This window comes from Drosophila mojavensis, unplaced genomic scaffold (assembly GCF_018153725.1).
Source record: "Drosophila mojavensis isolate 15081-1352.22 unplaced genomic scaffold, ASM1815372v1 contig_16, whole genome shotgun sequence".
NCBI lineage: Eukaryota > Metazoa > Arthropoda > Insecta > Diptera > Drosophilidae > Drosophila > Drosophila mojavensis.
Window position 1 is genome coordinate 9,363,581 of NW_025318693.1, and position 17,474 is coordinate 9,381,054.

A 17,474-nucleotide genomic window follows, 5' to 3' on the forward strand; every position below is an offset into this window, starting at 1 on the left:
CGCCAGGCGCTTTTCTTTAGAATTTCAAATTTCTTCGTTTTTGTTGCTTTTTTTATGTTATTTTTTCGTACTGTTCTGTCAACGCGACCGTTGGGGCAGTGGCAGCAGCAGCAGCAGCACCAGCATCGTCGTCGTTCTGCCCCAATGTGTGGCAATATACGCGCTAACGAGGATAATTCGCACGTTTAGTCTTTGGCTCGATTGCCGCGCAACTGATACGAGGAAGCCAAAGCCGAACGCGAGCTGCAAAAAATACACAAAATCTAAGAAGAAGAAAGTAACAAAAATTCAACCTGAAAAGCATCGCTAGCTCAACTCATTTCCGCTCTTCGAATTCTTATGCTCCCACAGCTTAACGCTGCTCCCAGAACAAGAGATAGAGCAAAAAAGAGGGAGTGAGGAGAGAGAGAGAGAGAGACCGTACGATTGAGAGCGAGCGCGCGCTATTTGTTGTTTACGCTATGTTGACGCAATTCTCACACGTTGTAGGCCCCACTGTGGCTGTGGGCCATATTTTTTGACGCGTTTCCTTTATTGCAGCTAGAATTAGTTTTTTTTTGTTTTTAAATAAATTTTGTGATTACTTTGCGTTGTTGATATTTACGTTCGTTCGCAATTGCCGCTGAATTCAAATGGCAGCTTTCACAGGTGTTTGTGGTTTATTTTGAAGTTGCCAAGCGAAGAGAGCAGCGCGTGCAAGCAAGAGCAGCGCCCATACTGAGTGAAGAGAGTGCTCTATACAGCGTTGCCAGACTGTTTGAGAAAAGTGTTAGAACGAAAAGCTGCACCCGGAAATGAAAGCATTTGAATTTATATTAATGTTATGGTAGAAGCTTAAATTTAGATATATATATTTTCGGAATCGTTTGAAAAACACTCTCAGATTTATATTTAAATCTAAATCGCTTATACTGATTGTTAGGTTTATTTAAATTTTGACATGCTTTACCTAAGCTGTAAATAAATATAAATAGTATTATATATAAAATATAAATTTTAAACGTTATTAAATATTTATGTAAGAAATTAGCATTTCTTTACTCGAAATCTTCATTGGATATACCAAGCTAAATAATAAATGTATCTACTACAGCTATATATATCTGTTTATCTTCTATTTCTTGAGTAACACAATTAATTCTGCCATGCTTTTTGCGCAGTACTAGACGTATACGTAATATGCTGTAATAGCTAAAAAGCTTTTAAGAGCTTCAATGCATAAGCAGTGCTCTCTGTTTGCTGTCTAAGAGAACAAGTCGCACGCCTTAGCTTTTTACAACTTGCACACGTAGTAAAGCTCGCAGTACACGGAAAAATATTACGTATACGAAACGTAAGCCATGTTCTTGGACTTTGTTCTGTTATTTATTTATAAACCACTAAAACAGATTTCTAAAAATATAAAATAAAAATTATACTCATTCATTCATTAGTCAGATCAATTGCTAGAGTTGAATTTTTTTTTTCTTTTTTGCCAACTTCTAATTGATACGCGTTAAATGCAAGCCAGAGCGGAAATGTAAGCGGAAATGTGAAGCTTTTGGCCAACTGTGGAAATGGCGACAACAGCAGCAACAACAACAACAACATAATGGCTTTTGCTACGGAGAGAAGCTTTTCATTTTCAACAGCCATGCAATTACTGTGCAGAGGGAAAATGAAAGAAAAAAAAAAACGAAGCAACAGCAAAAAGGGAACCGTCAAATTGTGCCAGCAACACATGTAGCACCTCTGCGCGACTCCCCCCGTGACAGCCCCAGCCCCAGCAGATTGGGTGGGGTTTCTGCTTCTTCGTTGCGAAATGCCATTGGAGTTCTAGACAACAAAAGCATAGCACGTAATATAATAAAGAGATTTTCCAAAGCATACAAAGCGGCTGCCGTATCGCGCTCTAATCAAAATCGGTTTTAGCGAACCAGAAACAATTTAATATATATATGCGAATATATATAATTGCTCGTGTATTTGGGACTCTTTTGGCTTTGTAAACAAAGCTTACTATCTATTTCTTTTATGTTTTCTTTGCTTTACTTCTGCTAATCAACAGCAACAGTTTGTTGGCACGCGAACAGATAGCGACATAGAGAGAGTGACAGCCATACAAGCATAGACAGAGAGAGGGAGAGAGAGAGAGAGAGAGAGAGAGAGAGAGTGAGTGAGCGAGCGAGCTGTCAGAGAGGCACTTTCCAATTAGCTTCGTTTAGAATGTTTATATATATATATATATATATATATATATATATATGTACATATGTGCCAAGGAATTCTCATTTCACGTATTTTCACATAGCTGATGCCGTCTAATGAGTTATCCAAACAACGACGAGCTCATTCAAGCGGAGGGAGCACCACAGTTATTTATTGCAATCTTTGTCGGCCATACACATTGGAGAACTTTTCATTAGCTTAGCATTGGCTTAATGAGCTTAGGCTCTATTATTATTTATTATTAGCTTTATTTAAATGGGAAATGTATGCTTAACTTTAAGCTAGAGCTGAGCCATGACAGTATCCAATTATAAAGTCTGAGCGAAAAGTTCTACAGATTCGGGAATTTTACCCGCAGTAAATCCGTCAAATAAATAATAAACTATATAAATCTCACAATATTCTGTGTTTATTTTATACTATAGCTAGTTATAAACATATTTAAAATTGCTTTAGGCAGCCACACAAAATTGTTGCCCCTGAAAGTATGCAATACATTTTTTATTTGTTGTAATAGGCAGCAATGCAAATAATTACCCCAATGTAACATATCTGATGTTTTATATATGTCGTAGGCCTTCTCTTAAGCTCCACACTTCACACACGGTTAATTCAAGACATTGGCAATTGCTCTGCTTTAGCCTCTTGAAGTAATCCGCTTAACTTCTATTTTCTATAGTTAATTGCTCTTGGCTGATGTAAACAACGTCTTGCTCAGAGTTCGTAGAGTAAGCACCGCATGGGATTTGCCGCTCGTGTTTGATTTAAAGAGACTCTTATAGGCGGGTTGAGAATATTTCCTTGCAAAATATCAATTGAAATTAAGATGCTTTATGGGTAAAGTTCGATTTACAAAACTAGTTGAAATTATCCGAAACAATTAATGATGATACGATATTGATAATGTTGATGATAATAATAATGTTTATCTTAATGGCATAATGGTATAAAAATATTGATAGGGATGATCAAATTTATATTGCATCGACAAGTGCTGATAAACAGATTGAAAATATATTTATTAATTCATAACATTAATGTCTATATAATAATAATAATAACAAAAAGCAAATGCTTTAATGCTGTTCGATTATAATCGATTAACGCTACATAGCTTAGGTTTGTTTTTCTCGTCCTATCTATATATTTTTGGCCCTGAATATTTTGCGCTCACGAGTGGCATGAGTAGATTATCATATAAAACTTGCGCATTTCCAATCATTGGAATTTTTGTTTATCTGACATATTTATGTAGTCATGTTATATATTTACTTGCATACCTAAGGCAGACCTTTTTTTTAAACTTTGAATAAATTCTCGTAAATATTATTCAAAAGGACAAGAAACTTGGAGCAAACATATGGTGAATTTCTAATTGGTTGCGTCTGATAAATCTCTGATTTATTGACGGGTGCTTGGTTCTTCCTTAAATTATACACACGCAGTATATATATATAAATTTAGATATATATATTTTTTGTCATAAATTAAAAAGCAAAACAGAAGCTCAGCAATTTAGTTAGCACATTAAATTTACATATATTTTGTACGAGTAACACGCAGAGGCAGTCGCAGCTGAAGACTCTTAAATCTGGGCCAGGTTCTAAGTGGCCCGAGCTCGTTTGGCAGCCCGGCTGCCTGGCTGGCTGCTTGGCTGGATAATGCGGCAATTGTTAAGCCAAATGCAAATAGATGTTGGAAGTTGCAGACGTCGTCGTCGCCGGCGTCGTCGTCGTCGTCGTCGTCGTGTATGCCTGGCCGCGTGCAGCACATAAATCACTTGCCGGACTCCAGTCGAAGCTGCGTCGCCATGGTGCACGCCTCCTTGTCGACGGTTAGCTTGGTAACGCGCTGGAGCGTTTCCATGGTCTGCATGTACAATCTCTTGGCCAACTCCTTGTCCTGGCCGGCCTCCGAGCTTGCCGCAATTTCGCAGTCACTGCAAGTAGCCAACGAAACGTTGCACAAAATGAACAAGTAGGTGTGGCATAGTCGGGAGTGTCCGACTTGAAAGTACCCTAGAAAATCTTCTTTTTCTTTCCTCAATTTTAATCTTTAGTCTTATCGATTTCGGTTTCAGGCAGAGAGACGAACAGATGAGATTTTACTCGATAAATCCACATTCCTCTCCTCACTTCTCATTTACTTTTTGCTATCTGTTACATACTTCCACACAAAACGTATATACCCACTGTAGTGCACAATTCGAAAGGCTTGCCGGATATAAAAAGTGTAGGAAAATAGCGCTAATGCGGCATCAGCCGGTTCCGGTATTTGGCAACTCACTTGAAGTACTCGCCGGTCACTTGCTTCAGCTGCGGATCTGTGGCCAGGCGTATGGCGCACTGGGCTCCCTCGCAGGCGTTCTTCATGAATAGCCACATCCAGGGGTAGGTGATCACCCTGACGCAAATGGCCGACATTAGCGGTGAGCTGTGCGTGTTGCCCGCATCGAAGGAAAAAGGACATAAAAAGAAAAGGGGGCGATAATGAAACAAAAGTTAAAAGAGGCAACAAGAGTTAGCTTAATTTCATTTCCATTGTAATTAAAATGCAAAATAAAAAGCCAAACACAGTGTAGTCGACTTGGAGATACTCTGTAGTGTATAGACAGCATAGAGTAGCATGGTAAATGTAGTTGTTTTGCTTTCATTTTGAATGGGAATGGGAATGAGGAACGTTGGATGATTCAAGCAATGATCAGAGGTTAAATAGAAAATTTAATATAAATATGAAATGTGGAAACAAATAATATAGCATAATAATAGTGCTTATACTTAACATTATTCATAGACTTATGCTTATAGCTCTACTTATAGTTAGGATTTTTCTTTTACTTATATTATCTTATCTGGCTTACCCATGCTTATATTGTAGTATATCCAAACAGTTTTTTCCCATATATGACTTTGATTTTAAGAGTTATTCATATTCGTTTTTCGTTAGGATCTAGCGAATATGATGTATGGGGGAATATTGTCTAGATCATATAAGGTATTCACATTCATTCTTTTTAATTTCATATTATATTTTCCTAACTCATATCCTCTTGCTTAATCTTTGATCTTAATATATTAGGCTCTTTTTATACCTTTTCTTTTACTATATATTTTAAGCATTCACCCTATTTTTATTTTAATTCTTTAGTAATTAGTTATTAACTTGAAAGCTGACCCATGAATTAAAAAGTTGTGTATTTGTAAAAATGGGATATTTAAAGAAAGTTTGTGAACAGCTGAACAGCTGTTGAAATATAAAAAAAAGTTTAAAAGTTTTTACTGCCATCAATATTAAAATTGGATTATTCAAAAAGAAATTAATTGAAAAAAGAAAAGAAAAGAAAAGAAAAAGGAAACTAGAACAAAGAAACAAAGAAGTATGAATATCGAGGGGCTCAAGAAAAAATAAAATATGACAGTCATGAAATCTGCGACAATGGGTTTCAGTTGCACAGCTTCAACAACTTCAACAACTGCTTTCTAACGGCATTTTTAATTGTGCTAAAAGAAAGAGAGAATAACGAAAATGAAGAAGAAGAAAATGAATAAAAAAAAAAAAAACATTTTGGGGCATGCTACACACTGACGTGACTCATAGTAGTCGCTCTTGAGCTTAACTTATATATACATATATATATAGCTTATATATATAAACTATGCAGATGCCTTTCAGGCAGGATTACGAGCTCGCGTTCAATTTGCTTAGCTGTCTTTGTTGTTTGCTCGTTGTTGTTGTTGTTCTTATTGTTTTTGCTGCTGCTGTTGCTGCTGTTGCTGCTGCTGCCAATGGTCGCACACAACGGTCGCAGGTTCACCGACACTTGAACATAATAAAACGATAAATAAATAATTAATGCGTTTAACTTTTCCATTTACGCTTTTTCCGTGACTTGAGCATTAACTGCTTTTCATTTTCATTCATTTCACACAGACACAAACATACAGTCACAACCACATACACACACACACACACACACACTCGGATCATACAAAAGCGTGTCGGTGTGTGCCTGTGTCTGTCTATCTGGCTGCAGTGCTTCCCTTGCCATCTGCACCCCTTGCTGCCTCTTGCACTATGTGCCCTGGCTTCCTCTGCCGCTGCTCGCCTCCCTCGCCTCCTGCTGCTGTGTGGCTTGCCCTATCATAGAGTGAAAATGGTTTCATTCAATGCAACGCTTTTTAAAGCTTGTTGCCCTTGCCACAACCAACAGTTCCTGCCCATGCCACACCTCCTACTCCCGCTCTCTCTCTCCGCTGCCCTTTTAATTCTTTGGATGGATTTGTGAATCGCATTAGGAGAGCGCTAGGGTTAGACGAGCTGTGCGGGCTGAACCGCTAAGCCGGACAAAGTTCACGTGCAACGAGCCACCCCAAAGTGCAGCTGATTGCATGTGAATGCTTTGCCCCATACATACACACACACGTACACAGACATACATACACATACACACACACACGCACACACATAAGTGCATTTAACTGCCTCACCAATGGCTGCAGGGTATCCACACATCTGCTTAATGAAAGAGTTCACGCAGAACTTTTGGAAATCACGATTTCCACTTTGCCATGGATAATGCGTCGGAATTGCGGGCTGTTGCTAGATGTTGTTGTTGTTGTGATTGTTGTTATTTTTAGAGAGACATTTTCGTAGTCGTATACACTAATTAAGCAGAAAGTTAAACCTGTTACTTTTTATACGCGCTCATAAACTGAATAAGAGTATATTGGTTTTTACTAGAGTCGTGCAACATTTGATGAGCTTTCCCAAGCTTGCAGCAGCAGGAACAGGATCAAGGGTAGTGAGAGGCTGTGTTTAAAACTAAACTATATTATAATAAAAAATTTGAAGTAAGACCGGAAGAAAGACCGGAAAATATATATCACTTCACATGTTTAGAGTTAGGATAATATAAGACTTGGAGTTGGTTAACTTTTAACAGACTCTAAAAATGTTTTTTTTTTTTTTGAGCTAGGATTACCATTCCTTGAAGTGTGTTGATTATTAACCTACTCTTAAAATAAGTCTATAAGCAAGATGGTCTGCTTTTTAGGGCGTGTGAATTTGGATCTCATTTTATATGTGGTTGAATTATTCATATTTTTTTTTATTAGACTTTTATTCACGAGTATTATGAAGTCATGCAACAACTTGTTGATAAGTGTTATCCTGCTTGTGTTGAGACTTTCGCTTGCTAATTAGAAAAGTTGTGATTAAAATGAACGGTAACGAGTTATAAGCCAATTAGTATTCAGGGATTATAATTTTTAAAAACAAATATGGGAAAGAGATAAGTGTCGCGTAGATATGGACATACTCAAAAAATCCATAAATAGATAAAGGATATAAGCTAAAGGAAAATCACAAATAACTCAATGATATGAACGTAGGGAAAACCATATATGAATATATGAACTCTGAGCAGATATACTGATTATAAAAAAAGTAATAAATGTTTATTCATCAGTTCTGCTCAGCTTAAATCAATTATTGAAATATGTAAAATTTTATCCATTTCCATTTCACATAAAAAATGAAGTGAGAACCAACTGAACTGAAATTGATTTTCTAGAATATTTGCAGGAACTAAACTTGGCGAGCGCAGTTGCACTTTAATAAATTATCACGAAAATGTGCCAGATTGACTGACTGACAGAGGGACTGGCAGGCAGTGCACAGCCAGCGCCTTGACCGCACATTGAGGAGCGGGCGGCGATAATACGGAGAATGGGAATGGGTTAAATGCAATACAAGGCTGACAGCTGTTTCAACAGATACAAGCCTGACAATCATAAAAGCAACGAAAGTCACTGAGTAATATACCATGTAAGATGCTATTGCTGTTATGTGTGCTTGTGTGTGTTATATGTGTGTGTCTGTGTGTGTGAGCAAGCAAAGTAAAACAAAAGTTCAATTTGACGCTACAAAGTCGGTAAATAGAAAATCTTCTTCAAGAGCCAAAACATGTACACAAAATGTACAAAACGACGTCAGGAACGGGAATTGGAACAAGAGCTAAGATGGAACTGATAGCCAGTGGCACATGTAAACTGGGGCTGAGCTGTGAGTGGAACTAGAACTAAAACTAGAACTAAAACTAGAACTGAAATTTGAACTAGCATTAAAATTGAAGTGATTCAGAATATAATGAAAGCTGGAAACTAAATTTGAGCTGGAGCTGGAATTAAGATTAGAAATGGAACTGAAACTAGAATTAGAACTGCTACTGCAATTGGCTGTGGAACTGGAACAATTCAAATGAGACTGCAGCAATCCAAAAGAGACTTGGAACTGGACAGTAAAGCTGGAAACGGAATTGGAATTAAATATCACCAAATAAACAAAAATTAAGTTTAAACTTACATAGCAAATAGATTTGGAACTAGTTCCAGCTGCAACTTAAACTGAAGTGAGAGTTGAAATTACAATAAGAAGTGGAACTGAAAATGCAATTAGAGATGGAGCTAAAAAAAACTCAAAATATAAGTGGAATAAATGCAATTAGAGCTCCATATGTCGCGTAGACCTAGAACAAAAGCTGAATGTGGATCAACTAGATCAGGAACTACCATTGTAGAGGAACTGAAAGTGCAGCCAAACTACATAATTTAATAAAAGAAAATCAGCCTGAGGCACTTAAAGAATTACAAAACAACGATAACAAATGAGAAACTGGGGCAGGAACTGGAGCTGGAACTGAAACTGAGTTGAAGTGAAGCGTGTGGGCAGCAATTGCATGCAGCGCAGTGCACAGGAAGTAAATGCCTGCCAGGTGCTTGTATTTGTGTGAAGGAAGCAAGACACACACATACACTATCACTATGTCAGACACACACACACACAGCCACACACACAGGTACACTTAGGCAAGTCATATGTAGCTGAACTGTAGGCCAGCTCCATACACGTCCACTTCATGTTACTTCCGCTGTTCATTTGCTGTTTTATTGCCGCAGCCCCAGGGCTCTGTGAAGGTGCCCAGTTCTCATTGCTGTTGTCGTTGTTGTTGGTGTCGGCATCACGTGCCACGTGCCTATTGCCACAACTGACACCGCCCCCCTCCAGCGACCTGGCCAGAGCTGTCAAGGAGCTGCGTTTTATGTCCAAATGATTTGTACGCTTGGCCCGGCATTTGATTTCTTTCATTGTTTGACAATCTTTTGTTTCACTGTGCGGCTAGCTTGCAGCAGCAACAACAGCAGCAGCAGCATGAGGCATTTGCAAATTGTAATGACGCATGTTAACAATGTTTCGGCCTGGCCATGTGGCAGCTGCCATTGGCAAGCGAATAAGACATATACATATACATACGTACGATGTGAACATAACTGTTTTGTGTCTATGATGGATTATGTTTTTGTGGCTTCTGACAGCTGTTACCTGTACGTGTGAGAGTGTGTATGTGTGTGTGTGTGTGTGTGTGTGTGTGTGTGTGTGTGTGTGTGGCATATCATAAATGCCCGCTTGCCACATGCCACATGCCAACTATAAATACATCTGTATTTCACTTCCACTATATGTTTCCAATTATTTTTATTGAATTGTGTAATTTGTGATGCATGCTAACAAACAGGTGCACGCCTCTGTGTATGCATGTGTGCGTGTGCGTATGTTTATATTTAATTTGCGTAACATTGCTGACTGCTGCTATCGTCCTCCAGCTGCAAAGTTGTCAACTATGCAAGGCTTGGCACACACATCTGTTACGCTCATTTATTTGGCTTATTTCGGTGCTAAGTTGATAAGCCAAGTTAAGTCAAATGTTGGTCCAGATAAATGAAATCAAACTAACTCTTTGACGGCTGAGCAATGTGACTCTGACAGGCCGTCTCAACGGCAATAAACTATGATTTATAAATTGATGCAATCTGATATTTATTTAAATATTTCAATTCAACGTTTTCCATTTTTGAAAGAAATTTAAATAAAATTAATAAAATTGTCTTTAGCATCTCAGTAGAATTTTTAAGATGAATTTTCAAATTGTCAATTGGGTTTTAAGTGCTTAGTGAAGAGTAAGAGTCTCTCTTAAAGAAGAATATATTAAAAAATTTTATTTCTTTAGTGAAAAATTCCTAATAAATGCTCTCTAATTGAGTTTTTTTTTTTTTTTTTTTAACAATCTTAGCTGACAGCTCATGTATATTTATGTGTTTATATATACTCTTGATTTCCAAGATCACTTAATAATAAAAATGTTAATATACAAATATTATATAAAGATTATTTCAAGAATTTTTTCTAAGCGAATGAATACATTAAATATTTTAAAATAAAGATGGATGTTTGCTAAGTTCAGGTAAGATATCCTGAAAATTAGAAATTACGTACAACAATTGTATATTATTTATCCATTTTATCATATTCTGTCAAACTTCGGTTTCTTAAAAATTTCGTAGGTAGCTCATTTTGAAAATAATCAAAGAATAGATAATCCCATGATTAAAGTATTACCTGATTATTTTTCTATAACAACGATACGATATAGTGCACGATTATTCAGATTTATAAATATTGACCTAAGTTATAATTAGCTATATCGATTCTGTCATTTTAAGACTTTGCGAATTCCCAATAGAACATTCTCCAACAATTTTTATTTGTCTCTATATGTCGACTGTGTGTCAACAAACTTTTGGCTCTGACTGTGCTCTGTGCGTTAGTCATTGTGACTGGATTTGCTGGTTGAAAAATGAATTTTGCTCTGTATCAAAATGCTTGGCAATGACTAATTTATAACTGCCAAAAAGTTGCAGATTTGCGATTGCAAGACCAACTGAAGTATCAATAAATCTTGCATTAATATTGTTGCCATCAATGAAAGATGTTTGCGGGCGGAGGTGTGGCGAGGGTCTGGGTACAGGCTGCGACAAGAATTGGGGCGTGGCAAAGTGTCGATACGCTTGTCGTTTGAACTTGCTTTTGCTGACACAGCGCTGCCGTTGGCAAAAAGAAACAATTGCCGCAACAAGAGGAGCAGCAACAAGAACAACGACACCAACAGCAGACAGAGCAACAGCAGCAGCAGCAGCAACAGCAATAGCCATCGCAGCAACAATAGCAGCAGGAGGAAGGGCAGCAGCAGCAAATACGGCTACAGGAGCAACATCCACGAGAATAACAGCAACAACAGGAGTAGAATCACCTGCAGCAAAAGCATTAAGAGCAACAGCAATAACAAGCAAATCAACAACAACAATAGCAACATCGAAAGCATGTCTATTCACAGCAACAATAGCAACGGCAACAACAGTGACAGCAACAGCAGTAGCTACAACAGCAGCAACAACTAAAGAAACATCAGCAACAACAGCAGCAACATTTATAGGAGCAGCAACTACAGCAGCCGCAACAATGGCCGTATAGGCGACATGAGTAGCAACATCTACAGAAACGGCAACAAAAATATTGAGCAGCAACGGTAACTCCAGCAGCGGCAATAACAAAAGTAGCAGCAATTTAACATAAACAGCATCAGCATCAACAATATGCAGCAGCAACATTTGCAACAACAGCAGCAATGACCACACCAAAAGCAACAGTAATAATAATATACAGCACAAACAATCATAATGTCACCAACCTCAACAGCAACAGCAACAGCAGCTACAGCAACACACAGCAGCAACAAAAAAGTTGTAGCAGCAGCAGCTACATTAATAACAGCAGCAACATCAATAACAACAACAACGGCATCATCAGCAACATCAATAACAATACACGTGGCAACAACTACAACAACAACAGCAGCAGCAGCAACATATTTGACAGCAACAGCAACAGGAGCAATATATATATATATATATATATATATATATATCTGACAGCAACAGCAGCAGCATCTCCAACAACAACTACAACTGTCAGCTGTGCGCGAATGGGCCATAATTCAAAATCCGCCGGGTCCGGGCAAAGCTTAGGACCCGCAGTTCTCTTTGCTGCCCCAAAGAAATTGTAGGCAATTGTCAAGTGCTCGGCTAAGCTTAGAGCTTGAACCGGCCAGCGTAACATGTCGCGCCTCGTGCTTGGCATTCTAATTATCGCGTTTCACTTTTGTTGCATAAGCAATTGCAAATGTGTGTGTATGTGTGTGTGTATGTGTGAATGTTCGAGTGTGTGACAAATGCCACTCGATGCTGGATTATCTACGTACGGGGGGAGGGAAGATGAAGAGTGCAGGCCCTGTGGGGTCTATGAGTATACGTAACTTAGTTTGCAGCTGTCAGTTGTTGTTGTTGCTGCTGTTGCTGTTGCTGTTGCTGCTGTTGCTGCTGCTGCTGCTGGTGTTGCTGCTGCAGCTTGTCGTCATTTTGTGCTGTTCGTAATTTGCAACTGTTTGTCGTGTTTGCACGTCCCTTTCTGTGTATTGTGCAAATTTCCTTTTTTCATATTCCTCCCCTATATAGTATATACGTATGTACGTACATACCCGCACACTCTCTCAGCACGATGTGCTATATAGAAATTCTGCTGGAGGGCTGACAACCAATTTGCATGGGCTGCCTTTAAGCCTATGTCATCGGAGCTCCTTTTGCCGCAGCTCTGTTAATTCAGCTCTCTGCTCGGTTTAATGCAGTTGCTGTCCTTGACAGCTATCCTAATGGATTTTTGTTTAGACAACGCTCGAAAACCCTTTGTAGCGCTTGTAAAAATAATTTCGCTCGGTATAATGGCAAAGAGCCACGTATTCTCTCTCTCCCTCTCTCTCTAGGGAGCTAAAAATGAGCTAAATTTGAAATTATGCAACCAATTCTTATTTTCTTAAGGGCCGCCAAAAACGAATCCCTAGGCAAATCTGTCGGTTAATGCGCCCTAGCTGACTTTACAGCACCCCGTAAGAGCTACAGCCGCGAGCTCTGCACAGGAGCAGGATGCGTCTGGCTTAGGGGTATCAACAGTCATGTTGTTTTCTTTCCGTCTCTCTTTTTTTTTACGTAAAGTTCAGTTTCGCGGAAAAGCAAACGATGTGATCACAGCGGTTGTCCCTCGGGCGTCTGTTTCGCGATAAAGAACTGCTTCAGTTGACAAGAATATTTTTAAAGATTTAGTCCGCCTTGTTAGCGGTATATAGCATCAATTAGTGCATCCAAATCCACTTGATCTTTCGCTATTAGCGAGAGAGAAGAGCTCTCTAGCCAGTTGCTTTTTTTACGCTTGAGCGATTTAATAGATTTTTCACTTTGTTTTGCCCTCTTTGCGGTATCCAATCTCAAATGTGTCTCTAAAGGCATACCAAACTATGTTTTCGGATTATTAAACTTAGCATAGACTTGAAATTGAGGACTAAAACTTTTTATTTCACTGATTTATTCCATTTCTTGAAATTTATTAGCTCAGCTAGTTCTTTTTATACCCTACATATAGTGAATTCAGGGGATTATGGTTTGCTAAGTAGCATACGGAGACGATGCAGTGAACATATTCTGTATATATTTTTAATCAGGATCTATTTGTTTCTTCGAAAAGATCTCAAGCTAATAGTCTGCCCGTACGTCCATCCGTTCCCCCATCGACTACACTTCTTAATGGACTCCATTTTGAATACACGCGGAGCCATTTAGTTTTAAAATGTGATTATCGATAATAATCGACTTCAATAACAATAATCTTACGTCCTTCCGTTCAGAGCTCAATATAAAGAAAATAAAGTTAACATTGCTGTAAGCTAAATGCTTTTAGCATGTAAGCTCGATGCTGTTAACATCGGTTAACATATTTTCTTAGCAGTCTACATAACATTTTATTGCCACAGTTTCTTCACCCTATGGTTTAATGCGAATAAAACTAGACCTAATTATTCTCAAGACTTCGAGTTAGCCGTGCCTTAAAACCAGTTCTGTGGAAAAACTTTAACTAGGCTAGACTGGTTTTTGAGGCACTGCAATTTATGTTTGGAGCAAATCAAGCACGTAAGAGCAGCCTTTCAATCAAGTCAGGGTCATTTGGCTGAGCAGCACTCAGGGCTTTCCGTTTGAAATCTTTAATTACATTTGAGCTTGAGCCTGGGCCTCAGCCTGGGCCTTTGATGCGATGCCAACTGGCGGGTCACGTTCGGCACTTGGCCCACATTTGACCCCAACACCCACACTGGGTCACGTTTAGCCAAATGAAAAGTGGAAAAAGTTTTTTAGCGCGTCCGCGAAATGAGCTTAAAAATTTAGTTGCAGTTGCCATTGCAGTTGCAGTTGCAGTTGCATTTGCAGTTTATGGCGAGTGCAACTTGTGGGTTTTTCGGTTTTGATTTCAATTTACGTTTTAGTTACGGGCCTGGCCGGACCGGACTCGGTTTGACCCGGCCTGGCCTGGTTTTGGTTACACTTACTTGCGCAGATGGCGTGTGCCTCTCACCAGTCCGGGCGTGCAGCAGTTGACCGTAATGGGGGTATCTGCGGGGAAATCAGCGCGTTATTAAAAATGAAAAACTCAGCGGCCCGCTCGAGCTAAGCATTTCGGTAATTTACCAAGCTGGGCTGGGCTCCGTGTGCAAAAAATAATTGAATTCCCCCGGATGGCTAGCACTTACCTTTCAGCTCGCGGGCCAGCCAACGCGTGGCCAGAAGGACGGCCAGCTTGGAGTGGGCGAAGGCGTCGCGCGCATGGAACTTCACCGACCAGGTGCCCACATTTAGTGGATCGTCAAAATCGATTTTAGCCGCTTGATGGGCGTGTGCCGATACAAAAATAATCCGGCCCTGCTCCGACAGTCGCAGATGCGGCAGCAGCAGCTGCGTCAGCAGAAACGGACCCAAATAGTTCACCTGGCAGTGCGGCTCGAAGCCATCCGGCGTGGTGGTGCGTGTGTCGCCAAATACCATGCCCGCATTGTTCACCAGCACATCGATGCGTTCGAACTCGGACATCAGCTGGCCGGCGAACTGATGCACACTGCGCAGCGAGCAGAGGTCCAGGTGGCGCGCCTCCACGAAGTAGCGTTCGGCGGGGCTGATGGTGTCCTCGCTGGAGGTGGGCGTGCGGCAGCCTAGCTCCCGTTTAATAATTGATGCGGCACGTTCGCCTTCCGCCAGATTGCGGCAGGCAAGGATAATGCGACCGCCACGTGCCGCCAGCGCTTTGGCTATCTCAAAGCCAATGCCACTGCTGCCACCGGTAACTACAACAATTTGCTCCTTGATTTGATTATCGTTCGGGCAGCGCTGGCCGCTCATTATGGTGCTGCAATGCGGGCAACATACAGTACAGATAGCTCTATATGTGTGTGAGTGTGTGTGCGTGTGTGTATAATTGGGAAACTTAACCGTAATGCTGTGTAACCAACATGTGGTCTAAAGCCTGCTCACTGAAGCATTTCACTATCTCCCTCTCCCTCGTTCTCTCTCTCTTTCCTTCTGGCTTATTGATAGTGCGTAAATAATATCGTACTTCCTATTAGCATATGCTAATTCACATTTGTTAAATTTAAAATTATATAAAGTGCAAGTTAAGCGGCAACAATTGTAGGATTTAAACTACTTTTTAACGCTATATTAAACAGCAATGCATATTATTAACATATATTAAACAAAGTATACTGTATTTGTCGTGCTTTGGAACTTTTGTTTGTTTTGATATATTCATATACTCATATATACTCATATATTTGTTATGTTATTAATTAACTTAAAGCAAGCATTTAAACTACGTTTTGATAACGGCTATAAATAGCAGAGCTTATGTTATGTTAGCTAGTGAAAGCCCTCCTCACAGTTGACTTAACAGTAGAGCTCCTCAATCTCGGCTTAGAGCTCTCATTTAACATTGCTATGTTATTTGCTGTTGGGCTGCTGCTAATGAATTAACAGGGAACTGTTAAAGACTGTTAAATGGAGCTGTTAAGGTAAGCTGGAATGATGTGTGTGGGATAAGGAATCCTTTCGCATGATAAATTAACAGATTACAAACTAATTAACTAATTTTTCTTGTCACACTCATAAGACACACATAAGTATTAGACTATAGTTAGTTTTGTGCTATCATATCGAAATAGATCCAATATTGGCTAAGCTTAAGTTGTTCATATTGTGTGTCTGCTTGGGTGGCATTAAGACCTTCCACTTCATTGGCTGACAGTTATTTGGCACTTTAGGTTAGTTTTACCTGGTCGACGGTATTTGCAGCGTTTCAGAATTCATTTGCCAACGCATTTACTTTTAGCCAACTTGCGCAAATCCACTTTACAAATATTTGCAGTAGCAGCTTTTGGCACTTGCCGCAGTTGTCAGTTGCCTGTTCGTACATATTGCGATGGCAGCAGCACATTGCTCACTGACGCGCCCCCATGCCCCCGCAATTGTCCTTGCCAGCGCATTCTCAACCAAACACCTGCACCTGGGCGTGGCATGGGGGTACAGGCCACAAAAACCGCGTGCACTCCTCAAAAGCGCAACGCGCAAAAATAATCTTTAGATATTACACATTATCCCGCTGCTTCACGGAGTTCGCTGAAGGCAAGCAGCAGGAGCACCAGGAGGTGGGGGTCTGAGCGGGGGCTTAGCTGCGACTTGCGACCCTCTTTATGAAATCCACTTAAAAAGTTTCGAGTGCAGCGAGTTTTTTCTGTTTTTTTTTTTTTTTTTTTTTTATTTATTTTTTTTTATTACTTTACTCTCTTCGCTGCGACAGTTATGTATGTATGTATATGCACGTGTCCGGCAACGCGTCGCGACGCGGCGAAAACTTTTTGCCGTGGGCCGTGTCTTATCGTTCGTGTTGGATATTGTGTATGTGTGAATGTGTGCCTGTCCCTGTGTGTGTGTGTGAGTGTGTGTGGCTGTGTTTGCTCCCTCAATAGCCGCCTCACTTACCGCACTGTTATCACAACGCCAACCAGCACGGCTGCAATTGTGGGCCACCAGGTGGAGAAGGGATCAGCCTTCTCAAATATGGTCAGCAGGCGTTCCATAGCGTTGTATGTATGTGTGTGTGTGCGTAGACGCTGTGTAATTTGAAGACTGTCTCTGCACGCTTATTATTGATCAACAAATGGATGTCTGCACTGCAACGGCTGTGAACTGCGACTGAACGGTAATCGTAATAAATATAAATTCTGATTGCGTGCACCCACAGCGGGAAGCAGCAGCAGAGCGCTCAGCCTGCGCTCTCGCATTCTCTTTCCATTCCCCTCCATCCCACTCTTACGCATTGCCATGGCACGGCATGAGATGCGGCTGACAATTGAATTTAAATGGCTGCTGTCCCGTTTCGGCATATTTTCAATTTACATAAATGCTTGTTGCGCGGCATTTAAATGAGCGCTAGACAGAGACGCC

At 40.1% G+C, this 17,474-nt stretch overlaps 1 protein-coding gene across 1 annotated transcript; it reads right to left on the reverse strand.

Annotated features, from left to right (window-relative positions):
* Positions 1 to 3,657: 3,657 nt before the first annotated feature.
* Positions 3,658 to 17,284, reverse strand: LOC6572885 (retinol dehydrogenase 13). The gene is made up of 5 exons (XM_001998954.4): positions 17,010 to 17,284; positions 14,732 to 15,381; positions 14,531 to 14,594; positions 4,495 to 4,641; positions 3,658 to 4,147 (listed from the first exon to the last, which is right to left on the reverse strand). Exons 1-5 carry the CDS (start codon positions 17,105 to 17,107, stop codon positions 3,985 to 3,987), a joined length of 1,122 nt encoding a protein of 373 aa, XP_001998990.1. The 5' UTR covers positions 17,108 to 17,284; the 3' UTR covers positions 3,658 to 3,984.
* Between the last annotated feature and the right edge of the window lie 190 nt (positions 17,285 to 17,474).

Excerpts from the sequence above, each read along its gene's own strand:
- LOC6572885 (XM_001998954.4), bottom strand. The coding sequence starts at position 17,107 with ATGGAACGCCTGCTGACCATATTTGAGAAGGCTGATCCCTTCTCCACC. Across the intron at positions 15,382-17,009 it reads GGCGTTGTGATAACAGTGCG|CACCATAATGAGCGGCCAGC; the intron begins GTAAGTGAGGCG and ends CCCGCATTGCAG. Across the intron at positions 14,595-14,731 it reads GCTGGCCCGCGAGCTGAAAG|ATACCCCCATTACGGTCAAC; the intron begins GTAAGTGCTAGC and ends ATTTCCCCGCAG.